This window comes from Dermacentor albipictus, chromosome 1, assembly GCF_038994185.2.
Source record: "Dermacentor albipictus isolate Rhodes 1998 colony chromosome 1, USDA_Dalb.pri_finalv2, whole genome shotgun sequence".
In the NCBI taxonomy this organism is placed as follows: Eukaryota; Metazoa; Arthropoda; class Arachnida; order Ixodida; family Ixodidae; genus Dermacentor; species Dermacentor albipictus.
The window spans coordinates 371,107,413-371,123,668 of NC_091821.1; the positions used below are offsets into that span (position 1 = coordinate 371,107,413).

The 16,256-nt window shown below is 43.6% G+C and overlaps 1 protein-coding gene and 4 non-coding genes across 5 annotated transcripts in view; 3 read left to right on the forward strand and 2 right to left on the reverse strand.

Moving 5' to 3' along the window:
- Nucleotides 1-16,256, forward strand: part of LOC135904108 (uncharacterized) — a 48,611-nt gene that overhangs the window by 24,069 nt on the left and 8,286 nt on the right. The window contains exon 10 of the mRNA XM_070530752.1: nucleotides 5,289-5,521. Within this exon, the coding sequence (XP_070386853.1) occupies nucleotides 5,289-5,521 (233 nt within the window). The remainder of the gene's footprint in view (nucleotides 1-5,288; nucleotides 5,522-16,256) is intronic.
- Nucleotides 7,001-7,072, forward strand: TRNAP-UGG (transfer RNA proline (anticodon UGG)). The gene has a single exon. It is a non-coding gene; the product is annotated as a tRNA-Pro (tRNA).
- On the reverse strand, nucleotides 7,644-7,715 carry TRNAP-UGG (transfer RNA proline (anticodon UGG)). Its single transcript has one exon. It is a non-coding gene; the product is annotated as a tRNA-Pro (tRNA).
- Nucleotides 10,747-10,818, forward strand: TRNAP-UGG (transfer RNA proline (anticodon UGG)). Its single transcript has one exon. It is a non-coding gene; the product is annotated as a tRNA-Pro (tRNA).
- On the reverse strand, nucleotides 12,220-12,291 carry TRNAP-UGG (transfer RNA proline (anticodon UGG)). Its single transcript has one exon. It is a non-coding gene; the product is annotated as a tRNA-Pro (tRNA).

Below are 16,256 nucleotides of genomic sequence, written 5' to 3' on the forward strand. Positions count from 1 at the left end.
GCTGTATACATTTATATCAAGGTGCTGCAGACTTCACTGAGAGAAAGTCAAGATGCTAGCAAGATCCTTTCTGCTTATTCTACTGATTTATGATAATCACATAATAATAAATTTTGATTTAGTGTTCAGTCAGTCATGTTGCTTTCCTAAATAAAAAATATTAGACGGCGCTTAGTTAAGCTTCGCCTTTAAGAGTGGAACGCTATAGCATTCATAGATCCCTGACTGCTTCTCACGCTTTCTGGCAACTGCAGCTTATGTAAGCGTCATGCTTAGCGGGAAACACTGGCGGCGAATGCTAAGAACGAAGGCGAGCTTTCTGGTAGAAATGCAGCCTCTTTCATAGGCCGATCCCGGAGGTAGTGCACAGCCGCCCAAAAAAATTACATCTTTTTCAGGTTCGACTTATTGCTTCGCACTTTTATTATTAAAGTTTGAGAGGCTTTAACCTAGAAGACATGCGCTGTCGGTGTTTCGTTTCATGACATTTGTTTGTGGGCTACCATTCTCAAAATTCAGAAGAATAACTTTGTCAAGAATGTAAGACAAAGTATGAGTAACTTCAGTGATAGATTGGTGTGGCAATATAACCTTCATATGCCGCATGTCATATAGCAAGGCCTGACATATACGTATACTAAATATATACGGAAATCTTTAGTTCACGGGAAGCTTTGCCGACAGCGCCACCAGATTTTCAGCGACACGGGGCCTTAACGCTGTCGTATCAAAATGTGTAAACCCGCGGCTCTGTCAACTTGCACAAGTTACTTATTGACTACAGAGATTACGAGGAAGGAAAACTACTGGTTCAGTTATTTCTGCCGAAACACGGTACGTCATCATCCCGTCAGACATGGTAATGCTATTGGTAAACGAGTCGTGTGGAACAATACTGTCCACTCTGAAGCGAATGGGGTAAGCAGAAGGCATAATTGAACTGCAGCTGAATTACCATGTTTTTATGCGAAGCATATTACGAGAGCTCAACCCAGCTCCTCAGGCGCGGTGGTGTAGCCTTCAATACCACGTGACACCGTGACGTCACGACAGAGGAGAAACGGGGCTCCAACTCCCGCCGTAGCTCGCGGCGTCGCGGCGGTATATAAGCAGCTGCGCTTGCCTCTGTTAGACTCTCACGATGTGAGATGTCTCCTGGAAACGGAGCTGCTCGTTGGAATGAGAAGCGAAGGTTGCGGCGTGCTACAGAGACTGATTTTCTAGGTGGCTTTGGCTTAACTCTTGCAATATGGGCTGGGTGGGAATCGAACCAGGGTCTCCGGAGTGTGAGACGGAGACGCTACCACTGAGCCACGAGTACGATGCTTCAAAGCGGTGCAAAAGCGCCTCTAGCGAATGCGGTCTTGCCTTAGAAACGAGCTGTTTCTAAGGCTCAGGCGTGCGTCGCTTGCTCAGGCGCACATTTCGTTGCCGCGCCGAACGCTGCGTTGCTCGACGCTTACCGCGTCCAATGCGGGGCGCGTAGTCGCTGGCGGGTCAACGGGAACGCTGTCGCGTTCCACTCTTGAAGGCGAAGCAGAGTAACGCATGAGTTGTTTCTTCGTCTGGCCGAACCAAATATAGCCAAGCAACAGCAGTTCACCAGGCTAAACAGTGGTTCAACAAATAAAATAAAGGCTAGTATGCTTCGCATCGTGGGCTGAACCTTAGCTAAGCCACAGCCATTTTTTTTTTGTTCTTTCTTTTCGATTATGGGCGGAAATTGCAAGAAGAGATCGTATACATAATTGTACGCACCGGGAATGAAGGGGATATTGGGTAGTTTTGTAGCAAACGTCTGTCGTCTTGCGCGCCGCGCACGATGACGTTGCGGTGTTCTTCCTTTTCCTTTTTTTATTAACAACAGAGTAGTTGGTAAGGCGAGTTCCACAGCCGTATACAGACGTATCGGCTTACTCTTGTGTTTTTCCCATAATTCGTCATATTTGTTTCTGACGTCGCGTTTTACAGCCTACACATTGAAAGTCACCTAGGAGTTTGCACGTTTACATGCGTTGAAAGCTAGTGACTTCTTGCCCCAGCTGGACTTGCATGGGAGCTGTCACCGAGAGTCGTAAATATTTTACGTGATCCAATAAACTCCTCCTGTAGACAGCCTGAAAAGGGAACGCTATTTGTTCCGAAGAATGTGATAACTCAGTGTTACAATTTCACCGTCTTTGTTATATTAGTTGCTGAGATTGGCGTAGATTTGCGAAGAATTTTTGTTATCTTGACAAGGTTTTCAGCGCAGTCGTCTGTATCACCGGTGCAAAGCTTGCCAAGCCATCCGGTAGAGAACAAAAAGTTGTAGCACAAGAGCGCAGGATTCACATAATACAACTATTTGTTATTGCGCAAATTCACGCCGTCGCGCTGTCACGATATCAGCAGCGCACGCGTGACCCGCGCTCGGAAGGTTGGAAGGCCTCTAGAAACGCGCATTGTGTTTGGCTGCAAAAATGAAGTAGATAAATGAACGCACCGTGACGCTCCCCTTGATCAAGCAGCTCTTGCTGAGCCAGGACAATGTTCTGGACTCCAGTATTAGCATAAGTGTTGCGCACGCACACCTAAGCTTTTCTGTTGAGCAGCTCTGCACATGCGACACCGCAGTGCGTACACTGTTTTGAGCAGATCGGGTATGCAAAAGTCAAGATAAATCTATGTAACCCTTTCACTGGGCGCTGACAAAGCTCCGGCGGTCTTCCGTCAATGTCATTTGTGCACCCTCGAGGGCCACTGTTTGCCTGTAACGCGGCTGCTGGCTTCCCTCATCGCGCCGGTGTAGTAACGCGCCTTATCTGCCCCAGCACACTGGTATCTACTTCACGGCTCGCATGCTGCCTCGTGCCATGTCACCGCTGTGCATTGTAAGAATATAGTGCGAGGAGCTTGAACGCCGTGCTAAGCCTTGCTATTGTTTTCAATGTGTTGCCTTCGGGAGAAACTGACTTAACTCTCTGCGACGGTAATCCGCATTAGTCATGCGTCAAGACAGACGGTTGTTAACGCATGAAGTTGGGCTAGTTAGTGTTGATGCATTTGTTATGAGATAGTTACTAGCGCTAGCAAGAGTAACGGGAAAGAAAAGTGGAACGGAGTGCTTTGTCCTGTCCCACTTTTTTTTTTCGTTAGTCTTGCTAGCGCTAGTAACTATGTCACAAAAGATTGATTCTTGCGACAATGTAGTGGAGGGTGAATGGAGTGGAACTGGAAATAATATCCATGTCCAAGTCTCGCCCCTCTTAGTTGATTTAAGAACGGGAATCGATTCTCTATAGATATGGGTCAATCCCCGCAGATATTTCAACTTTTCAAGGAAATGTCAATTGAGTGTCAATTCTATGTCACTAAAATCAACATAAGATATATTGTAGGGGATGAATACGATGAACAGCGCCAGAAAGTTACCTTTATGTGTTTTGGGCTGAACGGGGCCCTCATAAGCACCTGCAAGGCGCACGTGCATTGCCAAGAATATCACTGTTACGTAAAAAAAAAAAACGCCGTGGTTACGGAGTGAACTTACGCAGTACGAGCCGGTGATATCTCTCTTTCATGTCACCCTCTCTCTTTTTTATTTACGAGGGGATGACATAATTCCTTCTCAAAATTTTTAAATTACATCTCAGCCCGCCTTTCACGATATAATTTTGGCGAACGTGGAAGAGTTTTCTGTGATCGAAACGTTGGGTTATGTAAGATAAACCGCCGTCCTATAGGCGAGTTGCTTTCGGATAAGGTCAACATTAGTTAAGGGAACGAATCACAGCTATTCGATAACGCCCCTCTAAAGTTTCATCACCTGAATCGTTGGCATTCCTAAGTCAAACAAGACTATAACGTCCGTATTTGAGGGCTTTGTTAAAACCCATTTGTTCTTATTTCAATAATACTTGCGCAAGTTCATTAGCATTAAGATATCGCTGCCTTTGTCATGACTTCATCTTTTTTTGGGAGTGTTATCATGAAGGAACCACAAGCGGAAGCCATTGTGTGGGAGAGGGCATGGTATTTTATCCTTTTATTCTAAGGTTATGGTTAAGTATATAAAGCAATACTGTAAAAGCGTGAACAACTAGTGAGAGACGTGAAGACGGGGCGCTGCAGAGAAGAGGACAGGATCTAGCGTCCACCAGTGTACCGTCATCCTCACTATATTTATTTGGTTGATAATGCGCCAACCATCTGGTGAATAGCACAGCCTATAGGCCCGTATTTCGATGCCTATACTCTTAACCTGATTCCACAGAAGTACCAGCTACGAATGTAAAACTTTTGCCGGTATTTTCTACTTCAATAGAGTGTAGGCATCGAAGAATGTAGGCATCCAAATACGGGCTGTGATATTCGCCAGAACTGGGAGTTCTGGTTGGCGCATGATCAACCAAATAAACTTATTGAGGATTACTTACTTGAATCTACCGGAAGCCAACTGATTCCGGCCGACCTCTAGGGGGGAGTAGACGGTGAAAAAGGGAGCTGCGTCTCACCCCGATCACCCATACTCTCTGACGGGTGCAAATAAAGTGCTTTCTCTCTCTCTCTCTCTCTACCTACTTGAATGGAATAGTGTTCCACACAATGGTGCAAAATCTATGCAAACTATGTTCCAGTGATACAGCCACTGTTAAACGGAATAATGTTCCGCATGTCTGTGCCATTCATGTGTAAACTTTTCCCTGACCCCATTATTTCGAGCAGTGTCTGTGTATGTGAGACGACGTACCACGTAAAATAAATTGTTTCAGATACAAGTGTGGGGAACAATGTTCCTGATATTAGGTACACGTAGGCGGGACGTCTACTGTTCCAGATAGCAGTGGCTATATCACTGAAACAGGGTTCACACCGTTTTGGTACGTGTACTTACAAATCAAGATCCTCAAATACGGAACGCCGTTTTGTATATTTGCTGATGTTTTCTTGAACCACCGTTCCATTTAGGTAAGGGAAAAACACTTCCAAACTTTTTCCACTTGCAACTGGGGCCTGACTTCAACGAGATTAACACTGTACACTCTTCCTGAGGCCATAGCTGGCATTTCTGGCCACCCTCTGCCTCCTCACCTGCGGTGCACTGTGGGCTAGAAAAGGCAGCCCGCTATTAAGTCGAAGCTGATCAGCACTAGGGCTATTCGCCACGCGTGTGGGGCTTGTGAGGAAGCAAGCCCGAATTCGGTGCTCATAAGATCGGCGAAAGGCGCATAACTCTCTTCATTTGAGAAAGATTGCACGCCCTGTGTCGGAGGATTAAGCTCAATAATAGTTTTTTTTCTTTCTAGGAACACTAGGAGAATATAACGCAGTTTGGAAAGAGTACCACAAAACAGCATTTCTCGCCGGCTTCCCATCGGAATACGTGGACAAACCCCAAATGATTGCATCGCAAGGATTCGCTGAAGCCATTGCCCAGTTCAGTCGCACGGCCAATTGCAGAGGCCATGGCATCTTCTACGCGGTCAGCAGACTTGTGCAACTCGAGTCTTCTATGCCCAAACTGCGTCTCTTCTTTCTGGTGAGCTGTCTGTCTTGTGTTTTGCTATAAGCGTGGAAGTAATTTTCAGAGCCCTCGATACTACTCCAAGATAGAGTTGTCAGCCATTTTGACTTCGGTATAGAAAAATGGGCGAGCTTGGTGCACCCGCATAATTTAATGACAGCGCTTGCACAAATTACGGCAGTATGAAGGAAAAACAGCGCTGACGCTAGCTCTTTGACAAGCACTAATTAGAAGTGTAAAAATTATACACTGCTAACAAATCTAAAAACGCAATTGAAAACACTACGAGTGCGACTGCCTATCAGAAATGTTACAGTATAACAAACGTTTACTCGTACTATAGATGTCCTCTAATTCATTCACATCGAAAGGGAGCGGCGCACTAGAAATGTCATTCTCTCAAACAGACAAATGGTCAGACATTTTCCCCTTCTCGCACCTTGTTTTTAGATTACAATAACAACTACGAACATAAACAAATTTGTGCATTGTGAAGTTGTAACTGTGATTCCAGTTACTGCTAACAGACGTTCATTAACTATGCGAGGCCTCTGAAAAAGACCTGGTGCATTTATAAATGCACCAGGTCTTTGTAAATAGTATGTTCCGTTCTTGAAAGATCACCCACGGATGAACGAAAAGCCGTCATATAGTTCCGTGAACATTTGTCGAAGTTATTTTCTGAAGATTCAATCGAGAATTGCTGAAATGAAATGCTAAAGAATTGTATGTCTCATAACGCCTCGCTGTAATTCTAGACATGATGATGATATACGTGCGATTTCTGTAAACAATGTCGTATAAACGAAACTGCACGCATTTCAGAAAAGAGTGCACGAATAGCGAAGTTCATACGGAATTCTTGGCAAAGCTATCTTTTCATTCCTGAAAAGAAAATAAGAAGACACTCGCAGTTTATGAGAACTGCAACTACAACACTTCCAAAGTTAGCATGATGATAGCGGTAGTTAAATTTCTTTTTAATTGGCATAACTTCGGCTCACAAATGTCGGAAGTTTCAAATAGATGAAATTCGCTTATGCTCGGCAGCAATTTATCATTCACTTTTTGTTTCGTATTTTGATTTATTTATTTTAACGTTTTTCTTTTATTATTATTATTCCATTTACTACGTAGCGCAGCGAGCATAATGGCAAAGCTGTGGCTGCACCAGGAGTCTTGCAGAATTACGTGGTCATGGAACGTACTTCTTGGCAGCGATTCACAAGGGCTAACAAGAAACAAAAAAAGATGTCCACCAGATCCCAACGTTAGGTGCACTTGCTACCTTTACACGTAATATAAGAGGAACGATGCACGCCAGAACACTGCTAATTCAAAGCACAGACTGTTGTCAAAAATGGTAAGGCTCTGAGCCTGACGGAATGCGTCGCTCTGAAGATACGAGGCCTATACGCCTTCTTGTGACGCTGCTTCTGCGAGTTAAATTTCAACGTGGATATCGTCTTCCAGGGCACGTGCGTAGCAAGCGCCGGCCTGTTGGTCTAGGGGTATGATTCTCGCTCTGGGTGTGAGAGGACCCGGGTTCAAATCCCGGACAGGCCCTATATTTTCTTTCAAATTTTGGAGGCCTTAATTTGAATATTTTGAAGAAATATCCTATCAATATTTTTTTTTATTAGCGCAATCATTAGTTTCGTGAATCGCTTTGTATGAGAGGCTTGTTGGCCTCAGGCGGCCAGGGAACTTGAGGAACGGGGTGCCACGTTTTCGTAATAGCCTATGTATACACATCAAACGCGTATACGTGAAGTAGCTGTTGCAGTTTTGCAGTAATTTAGTTAGCCTTCATCAACAGTCAGAGTCGGTGGTATCCTCAGATGATCATGTTTTCCTAAAAGAAGTAATCAGAAATGCCGCTCTTGTCTCTTTGAATTATAAGCTTGCGATTATTAGCACAGCCAGGTCGGAGATATCACATTGCAATACCATAAAATGCCCCATTGTCCGTTGCACAAGCCACGGGCGCTTTAGTTTCTGATGACTCCAATAGAAACTCCCTACGTTAGCCATTTTCTATTGCCAAATCAAAACTTCTCGGCCACACGTAATGCTTTGCGGCTTTGTAACTCAGAAGTGTTCCAACAATAACAAACTGTGTAAAAAAAAACATCGAGGGCCCGTCCGGGATTTGAACCCGGGACCTCTCGCACCCAAAGCGAGAATCATACCCCTAGACCAACGGGCCGCTCGAATGGGAGCTTTGCTCAGCTGCTCATCTTACGAATTTTACATTTGCCGACCGGTTTATTAAGCCTCTCTAAGCCATCGATGTGCGTAGCCACGTACCAAGGCTGGTTCGTTTACACGACGAACACGTCCCTCTATGAATAGGCTCTCAGCGGAACTCTTGGTGACTCGATGTGTCGAGTTTCGCTTAACCAGCCCATTAGGTATATGGGGCAGAGAGAGACAGAAGAGGGGAAGAAAACTGAGATAACTGCAGATGCTGCAGCGGTGAACATCAGTAACGCAGCCTGAGCTAACAATAAGTGTACTGGAAAAATAAATTTCAGGCAGGAGTAACACCCATAAGTGTGTGATGTGTTGAAAGGGAAGTTAGGTGGGACAACAGAAATGATTCCATGCTGCCACACAACATGTATAATACCACACAAAGCATGCCCCCAATTAGAGGAAACAAATTCTACTATTCATATTATATGGTTTTGTGTACTTTACCAAAACAATATGGCCTTCACAATTCCTGTAAACGTGCGAAAATATGTCTGTTTATGGTATGCGATTTGGTCAAAGAGGATAGAATAGTTATTGGGTTTTAGCATTCGGCTGTAAAGTCCCTTCTGCACGAAGCTTTGTTTGCTTATAGACTTGGTAGAGAGCATAGGCAAACATATGTGGTTCAGACTGGCAAGACAAAAACGTTTTGTCCTTCAAGTAGCTATAGGTCTACGCTTGCGGCCTTCTTTCTATTACCGGGAAGATTGTCATGCCCCCGTCGCTAAACGTCAATAGTTCGCTCCGCAATTAGAACAGTCAATAAAACCCTTTGGCCAAGGTCGGAAGCTCTGAAAATGGCTGATCAATTTTTTGTCCCGCCGCTAGTGCGTCGTATGCAGCATATTGTCACGTGGTCGTGACGTCAAAGAACACAGTAGCAATACTGTGAACGACAAAACTAACTTTTATTGGGCGAACCTGTGCCCACAAAACAGGCTACACTTACAGCACGACGATAGCGGCGAACACGCTCGGCGATCGTCGAAAATCTGATCAGCGGGTCAAGCGCATCGGCTTTTATAGAGCAGTCGTCGAATGTTCCAGACTAATCGTTCGGACCCGCGTGCCTTCCACAAAGTTCTACACCATTCGCGTTACGCGATGAAATCAGATAACGCAAGGTTCGGCGACAACAGACAGCCGGGTACAGCATCGATAACTTTCCAGAAACGTCGGATACATGCAGGCGCGTCCCTCGCTGTGCGATTACAGTTTTTAAGCGGCGAAACGTGGTCGCCCGACAAAGATAAGTGCACGTGTCAATATAGAAGTATTGGTAAAGTGCATCTGTGCTGTCGCCGGCGCCCATTGTGGCACTAGTTATGGGGAGCTGCTTTCCTAGGGAATTAACCGGCCCTTCTTGAGTAGACTAATTCTCTTGGCCTTGTAGCTGTCCGAACCTATATGCAAACTCGTCGAGCAGTTGTACAAAGTTTGCACTGTCAGTCTTGTTATTTTTATTTGTGCGCTAGGCTTTACATAAGCTTTCGGTGGTAGCAGGCAACAAAACAACTTGTCAAAATCAAGCAAAATCAAGAACACTCCCACCGCGACTCGAGGCAGCCGCGAAGAGCTACGACCAAGACGATCAGCCCTGGGCCGTCCAGCAGGTCCTCGAGGTGCCCGAAAGGCACGTGCCCAGTGAGCCGGCAACGGCAAGCGGAGACCCGCGCCGAGTAACAGCGACTTCGAGGATGACGTAGGCCCTTGTCGAGGCGCGCGAACGCCCAACTGCAGGCATAAATAACGTTGTCTCCAATCCAATCCAAATGTCACGGAGGTGAACTTGTGCGCCTGCTTGTGCAATGTATTAAGAAACGTCGCCTTTATTACTCCATATTCATTAACAAAGTTCTTGCGCATAAATGTTCTGGTAAAAATCCTATCTGGCGTTCGACATAGTGCGCGTTTGTGTACTTGTTATTATATGAAATTTTTCACTGGCAGTTTGTAGAGTTATCAGGTGCCTCAGCTGCGAAGTTGGAAAGACCAGTCTACGATTGGGCACAGAAAGGGCAATTAGAGTGATTTGGTGATAACACGCTTGTCCCTTTCTATAAAAGAAATGTGTACACCGAGATTAGTATGTAGAATGCCTCAAAATTCATAAAAGGGAAAATTAAATACTTCCCATGAGCGCAAAAATATTTTATGCTCTGAATACGTCTGTCACAACATCGGCTTGTCCTACGGCTAAAAGAATAGAAATAAAGATTCGAATAAACCATCAATGCGCATACCCATCTCGCATAAAAAATAACTTCATTGCTCACTTCTTTGTTCCGCAGTATAGTTGTGGCTATGCTAAGCATGCCGTAAATAAAATATGTTGTTCATGAAATTTATTAAAACGACGTAACCGTAACGAATAATTGTAATGTAGAAGTACTATTCAGTCGTGCAAAAACTTTCGCAATTTTTGAGAGCCACAGTGATTACTATCGCCTTAATGACCGGTAAGTGGCAATCTGTATTTTTATTACTTTCCCAACAAAACTATACGTGCACGAATGAATTTATTAGTTCACATTTGCGCGTGCCAGGCCAAGAATGTACACATCAAATACTAGTCGTCGATATGGCACTTGGACTGAGCACTGCCCGATAGACTCAGCCATAAGATTATGGTTACTTCCTGATACTAACTCCAGGATGATCAGCTTACAGAGTGTAATCAGCCACTTAAGGCCTTCGGCGTCGCGAAAAAAAAAAACGGCGTCTCAGTCACCACCACTGCTTTCGTTCACTTTAAGAACAATAATACGCGGATTCACTCTAAAACAGCTCTCAACTATGCGCCGAGAAACGCTTCGAGATTACTGCCGGCGTGGCATTGGCAACCGACGTGTTCTATGCGTGCGAAAGAATCCGGAGATGTCCATGGCCTTCCGCCTATGTAGGTCACGACGGCGTAGTAAACCGGTTGGGCAGACGCAAGAGACGACACATGAGCAGCTGGGGATTCGCCTACTACAGGTGGCCCGTTGGTCTAGGGGTATGATTCTCGCTTTGGGTGCGAGAGGTCCCGGGTTCAAATCCCGGACGGGCCCCAAAATTTTTTTATCTTTTTTATAATGCTAGGCTGAAGATGAAGCGGCTCTTTCGCACAACAGGCACGTTCATGATTCCTTCGAAAAAACACGGCACCGGTCGTAATTAAAACCATTGTCTATTTTGTAATATATCCGTACATGCCAGGTGATTTCCGCGCGTGAAGTTGTAACTTCTGTTTATAATGCTTGAATACGTCTCAACCCAAACAATGGTACTTTTGCGTTAGGAAAAGACAAAAGCTTAAGTAGTATTTTTTTGGCGTACTGGCGAAAATGAATCGCCATAGACAAAGCTGGAAAGACACAATTATATTTAGTGATAGCAGACAGAATGACGCAATTACATAAACGGGAGATAAATGAAGAAGGTAGGCGTCGGCATTGAAATAATGGTAACAGAAGTTCATTTATTGACCCAAGTGTTTAGTGAGATAATCAGCATCCATAAAGGTGCTTAACGCTTCTTGACGCAGTGTGCGTTCACCGCATTACCACTACGCTATAAATAAATAAATAAATAAATAAATAAATAAATAAATAAATAAATAAATAAATAAATAAATAAATAAATAAATAAATAAATATGCGTCAATGCCGGAATGCAACAATGGCTTCAGGCTGTCGTTCTAACGATGGCTGCATTATGCACAGTATTTGTCAAAAGTTTTGAAGCGACTGCGAACGTGAAATCACCTCTCACTTGGCTGGTTGGTGTACAGGAGACTGCGTAAAACTTATACTGTTTCAATGTCTCGGATATAGGAAACTACTGTGCTTCTTACTCTGTTGTGCGGACCTGTTCTAGATATAAAATGAAAAGAAAATTTTGACCAAATCCAAGTGCTCCAGCAGGCTATTTCTGTTACACTTGGGCACTTGGATATGGTTATATCTGGGTACAACTATGTGTCCCTCTTAATTTATGGGCGGTTGCGAAGAAAAGCATGACACACGAGCTGCAAAACCACTCGGCCGTACGTTGCTTGTTGTTTACTTCTTGCTTCTGAATGACCTGTAATGCATGCGAACTTCTGTAGTTCCAGCTAGACGTTGAAGAATTCTAGCACCGCTGAATAAGACTCAACGTGGCGAAGAGCGGAGCAGACAAAGGGACAACTTGTGAACGCACTCTTGTTCATTTGTCCCATTGTCAGCGCTGTTTGCCATGTTAAAGGTTAACCAAATAGCCAAGCATAGGACCTTCATGTTGAATAAAGCCAGAGAAGTTCTCTAAAATGCTGCCCATTCATTACAAAATTGGCGGTAGAAACGTTAGTGTTGGACGATTTTATTTGCAGCGATTCCAAAACGCGGTTACGAGAACTACGGGGCTCCAGCTATACAGAATACATTTCTTCACCACAAGGCGGTACTACCCTATAGAAGAAAAAGAAAAGTGGGCCCGTCCGGGATTTGAACCCGGGACCTCTCGCACCCAAAGCGAGAATCATACCCCTAGACCAACGGGCCGGCTGGTTTCTGAGCGTTACCAAGGAAACATTTCTCAACTTGACTCACTATCGACCGGTTTATTATTCCAGGTCGAATATGCTGTATGATTGCCCGCATTCGGTTATTCTAGTCACGCTCATATACATTCTTATATAGAAAACGTGGTCCGCTCAGCTTGCTAAACAGTTTTCAAGCTCACATTATGTATGTAAAAGGTTCGATCTACAAGTAAGCTCACTTTCTGGGCTGAAACTAGACTCGCGGGCGCAATGAATTTAAGCGAAACCGCCACTCACTACAACCACCCTCACTACCATGGTAGAAGAATCGATGGCCCAACTCGTCGCGACTACGGTATTCTGCAGGCGTGCTGCCGGCGTGGTGTGATCCATTGCTCAAGACGCGAATAGAAAGAAAAGGAAATCGCGGAGGCATTTTAAGTTAGTCTCCCACAGTGACTTCTTGCAATATATTTTGTTCTCTTCTTGAGTCAAGACTGTAGCGAGTGAGTTGTAGCGCAGAAAAGGCATGAGTACACAAGAAAGCACATATAGAATACACACACGTGGTGCTACTTGCAACAACAGTCTTTATTTTCAAAACCGCGCCACACTATATACTATGCCCTTTTCGTGCACCACGATACAGCTCACGTGGAAGCCGCCTCTTCTATTGAAAAGCGAAACAAAAACGAAAAGTCTTGTCAGAAAACAGCCTTACTAAACACAACTGCTTCGTAAAGGTCCATCACCGCTTGCGCAGGCAATCTAGTTTTTCAGTATACCAGACTGTCAATGGCTTCCTTATGCCCGATTTATCAGTTGCGTCGACATGCTCAGGCTACGATTAAGCGGGTAACTTCTTGTTTGTATCTTCTTGAAAGAACAGTATTATGAAATATGAGGTGGCAACTACATATCTGAGAACAAAGCGCCACAAGGGGCGACTTCTTCACGTTGTTGTTGTGTTCTCTTAACCTTTCGTTAATACATCTGCTGGTCTAACCAACATGGTACTTGCGCTGACAGTGAAACGCAGTAGATTACATATGTCCTGCAGTCTACGAGCTTTTTCCTTCCCTTTTTTTGCACACTCCGTTTTTACTAATATTCTCGGATCTGTGTTCTTACAAAGGCTTCCTAGCTCGTTGGGCACTGAAAAGGCAACCCTTATATCATGAAGTGCTACTTTCTTAAGGAGTTTGAAAGTTGATTTACGTAGTAGTGTTTTTCTTATCAGAAATTGTGAGCATTTAAGGTCGAAATGGTTCTGGCTGCTGTTGTCGGTGACCTTCAAGTCACCTTGAGCGAAAAGACAGAGCCTTTATTCAGGCATTGTTGCGAGAACAAAACGAAATCTTCCGGGCAACCCGCCAAAACTTAAGAAAATGGGGTCCCTGGCCCGCAATCTTTTGTATAATACCACATTACATGTGCTAGGTACCGCCCAAACAAGTTACAAAAAATATTGCTTCTGACTTCTTCCTAATGTTTGTTCACAAGATCACTCAAGCTGTAACTCCTAGTTCGCTGAAGTTTTACTTGTCATTTCTAGAAAACAAGAACTAGAAAACAAAGCTATTGTCATTGGTGTGTCTGTGGATTTTTCAAGGGCTTTTGACCTCGTGGACCATAATATACTGCTTACTAAATTACAGCATTATGGTATACGAGGGAAAGCACTATCATTATTGAACTCTTATCTGTCATTTAGGCAACAAGTGGTATTAATTAATGGTATGCAGTCTGAACCGAAACCTCTCATGTGCGGTGTCCCTCAAGGAAGTACGCTAGGACCTTTACTCTTCAACATTTATATAAATGATATAATAAATATTAACCATGATGCAAAGTTTGTCATCTATGCGGATGATACAAGTCTCTTTTTTGCCGGTAATAACATTTCCGAACTTATTGATCAATGCAACGTTGCAATGAAAGCCCTCGAGGATTGGTCCATTGCTAATTCAATGAAGATAAACGGGGGTAAGACTAAGGCAGTCATTTTCAAACCAAAAAATAATCTTATCCCACCGCATGAAGATGTTATCGTGAATTCACATCCTGTAGAAATAATAGAGCAGTTCAAATGCCTAGGGGTTATATTTTCTTCTAATATGTCATGGGATTATCACGTTAATTACGTCTCAAACAAAATAGCTCAAATCACTGACGATATAGGTCATTTAAAAACGTCCTTCCTACACAAACTAAAATGCTGATTTACAGCTCAATCTTCAACTCGCATTTGAATTATGGCCACTTAGTTTGGGGTACCACAACCTTCACTAACCTTGAACGTATTCACCTCATCCAAAAAAGGTATCTCTGACATGTGTATAATACGTCATAGCGACAACCAAGTGCAGCTTTATTTAGTCATTCTAGAGTGATAAAAGAACATAACCTCTATAAATATCGTCTCAGTGTCATCTTTAAATCGGAAATTAGGAATAATATAACCAATCTCAGGCAATTAGCAAAACTAAAGAAAAAAACTTTAAGCTATCCAACAAGACATGGCGAGGTATGGATAGTACCAACACCTCGACTTAAACTTGGACAAGAACGCCTCCAATATATTCTTCCATCTCTTCTTAATGGTTATAGTCTCATTAATTTCGATTTGTTTTCTTGTTCGCGTGAAGAGCATCATACTATATGTTTAAATAACATGGCTTGAGTTTACTTGTGTGTACGTATTGCTTTTCTTCGTCGTCGTGTCGTCTTTTCTTCGTGTGTCCGTTCCTTTTTAGCGCTACCATCAGTTTTAAAGAATGCATCACCAACTAGCCCAGCACCAAGTTTTATTGAAGTTTTATTGTTTTATTGTAGTTTTATTGACGTATTGCTGTTTCGTATGTACTTTAGTGATTACTTGATATACTTATCTGTTTGTTTGTTTTTTTCTTTAATTGTACAAGTTCCAGTACTGCCTCCCTGCTGAACATTAGGTTTGTAGACTTGTCAAGCTGCCGTGGTTTAGCTTTCTTCTGCAACCCCTCTATCATTATTGTAAGATGGGAAAATAAAATTGAAATTGAAATAATAGCGACGTTCAACGGAAAGATACAGGACACCATCTCATCTTCTGGCCGTTAGACTGGGTTGTCTGTGCTCTTATAAACGCCAGCGGTCCCTGAATTCCAAAGTGCGATTTTTGCGTCACCACGAGAGATGGCACCACGCAGATCCTTCAGGCGCTTTTATCCTTCTAGATGGGCAGTGCACTATGTCTGCCTGGCGTCTTTCGCTGCCTGTCGTGCAGCCTTCAGCTGGTTTTCTTCTTTCAGCTGGGCAGCGTCCATATGGACCAGTGCACAGTATGGTGCGGTGTGGCGTGCCGTTGCGAACATGCAATACACCCATTTTAAGATTGTGGCTAATATCATTTCCAACCAATCTGTTTTGCCAGTAGCCATTTCATGCTTGAATCTACACTCGCTTACGGGAGAGCCAGCAATTTCTTATTTCGTATTTACTACTCTTGAGTGCATTTTCTCTATTGTATCGTCGAATCACATTTGTTATGCTATTCTTTACTAGTTTAGAATGGCTGCAATGAAAGGGAAGAAGTGCTTTGTTCATCAGGAAGGATATAGTACTTGCACTACCAATGCTCGGAACAGACGAAACTCATGTCAAGGAATCTGGTAATGCCATCAAATGGCCATTCAATAGTCGATACAAGGGGATGTAGACAATCACGATGCATATTTAAAACGTCAATGCTCTTCTTTCACTCAACCGCGCAGTCAATAAGTACTATACAATCATCCACTTATCCAAAATGTTCTTGTGCATTCGATCCCCCGAGGTGCTCTGACAAGGCTCTATCTAGCTTAGCCAAAAATGAATTGTCGAACACAGAAAGTTAGCAGAAGCCGATGTCAAGCTCCACCCCCGCTCCCTTCTTTCCTTTTGTAGGAATGCACTATTGTCTTATCGGATGAAAGCTGAAGTAAAATTTCAATAGTTTCAAAA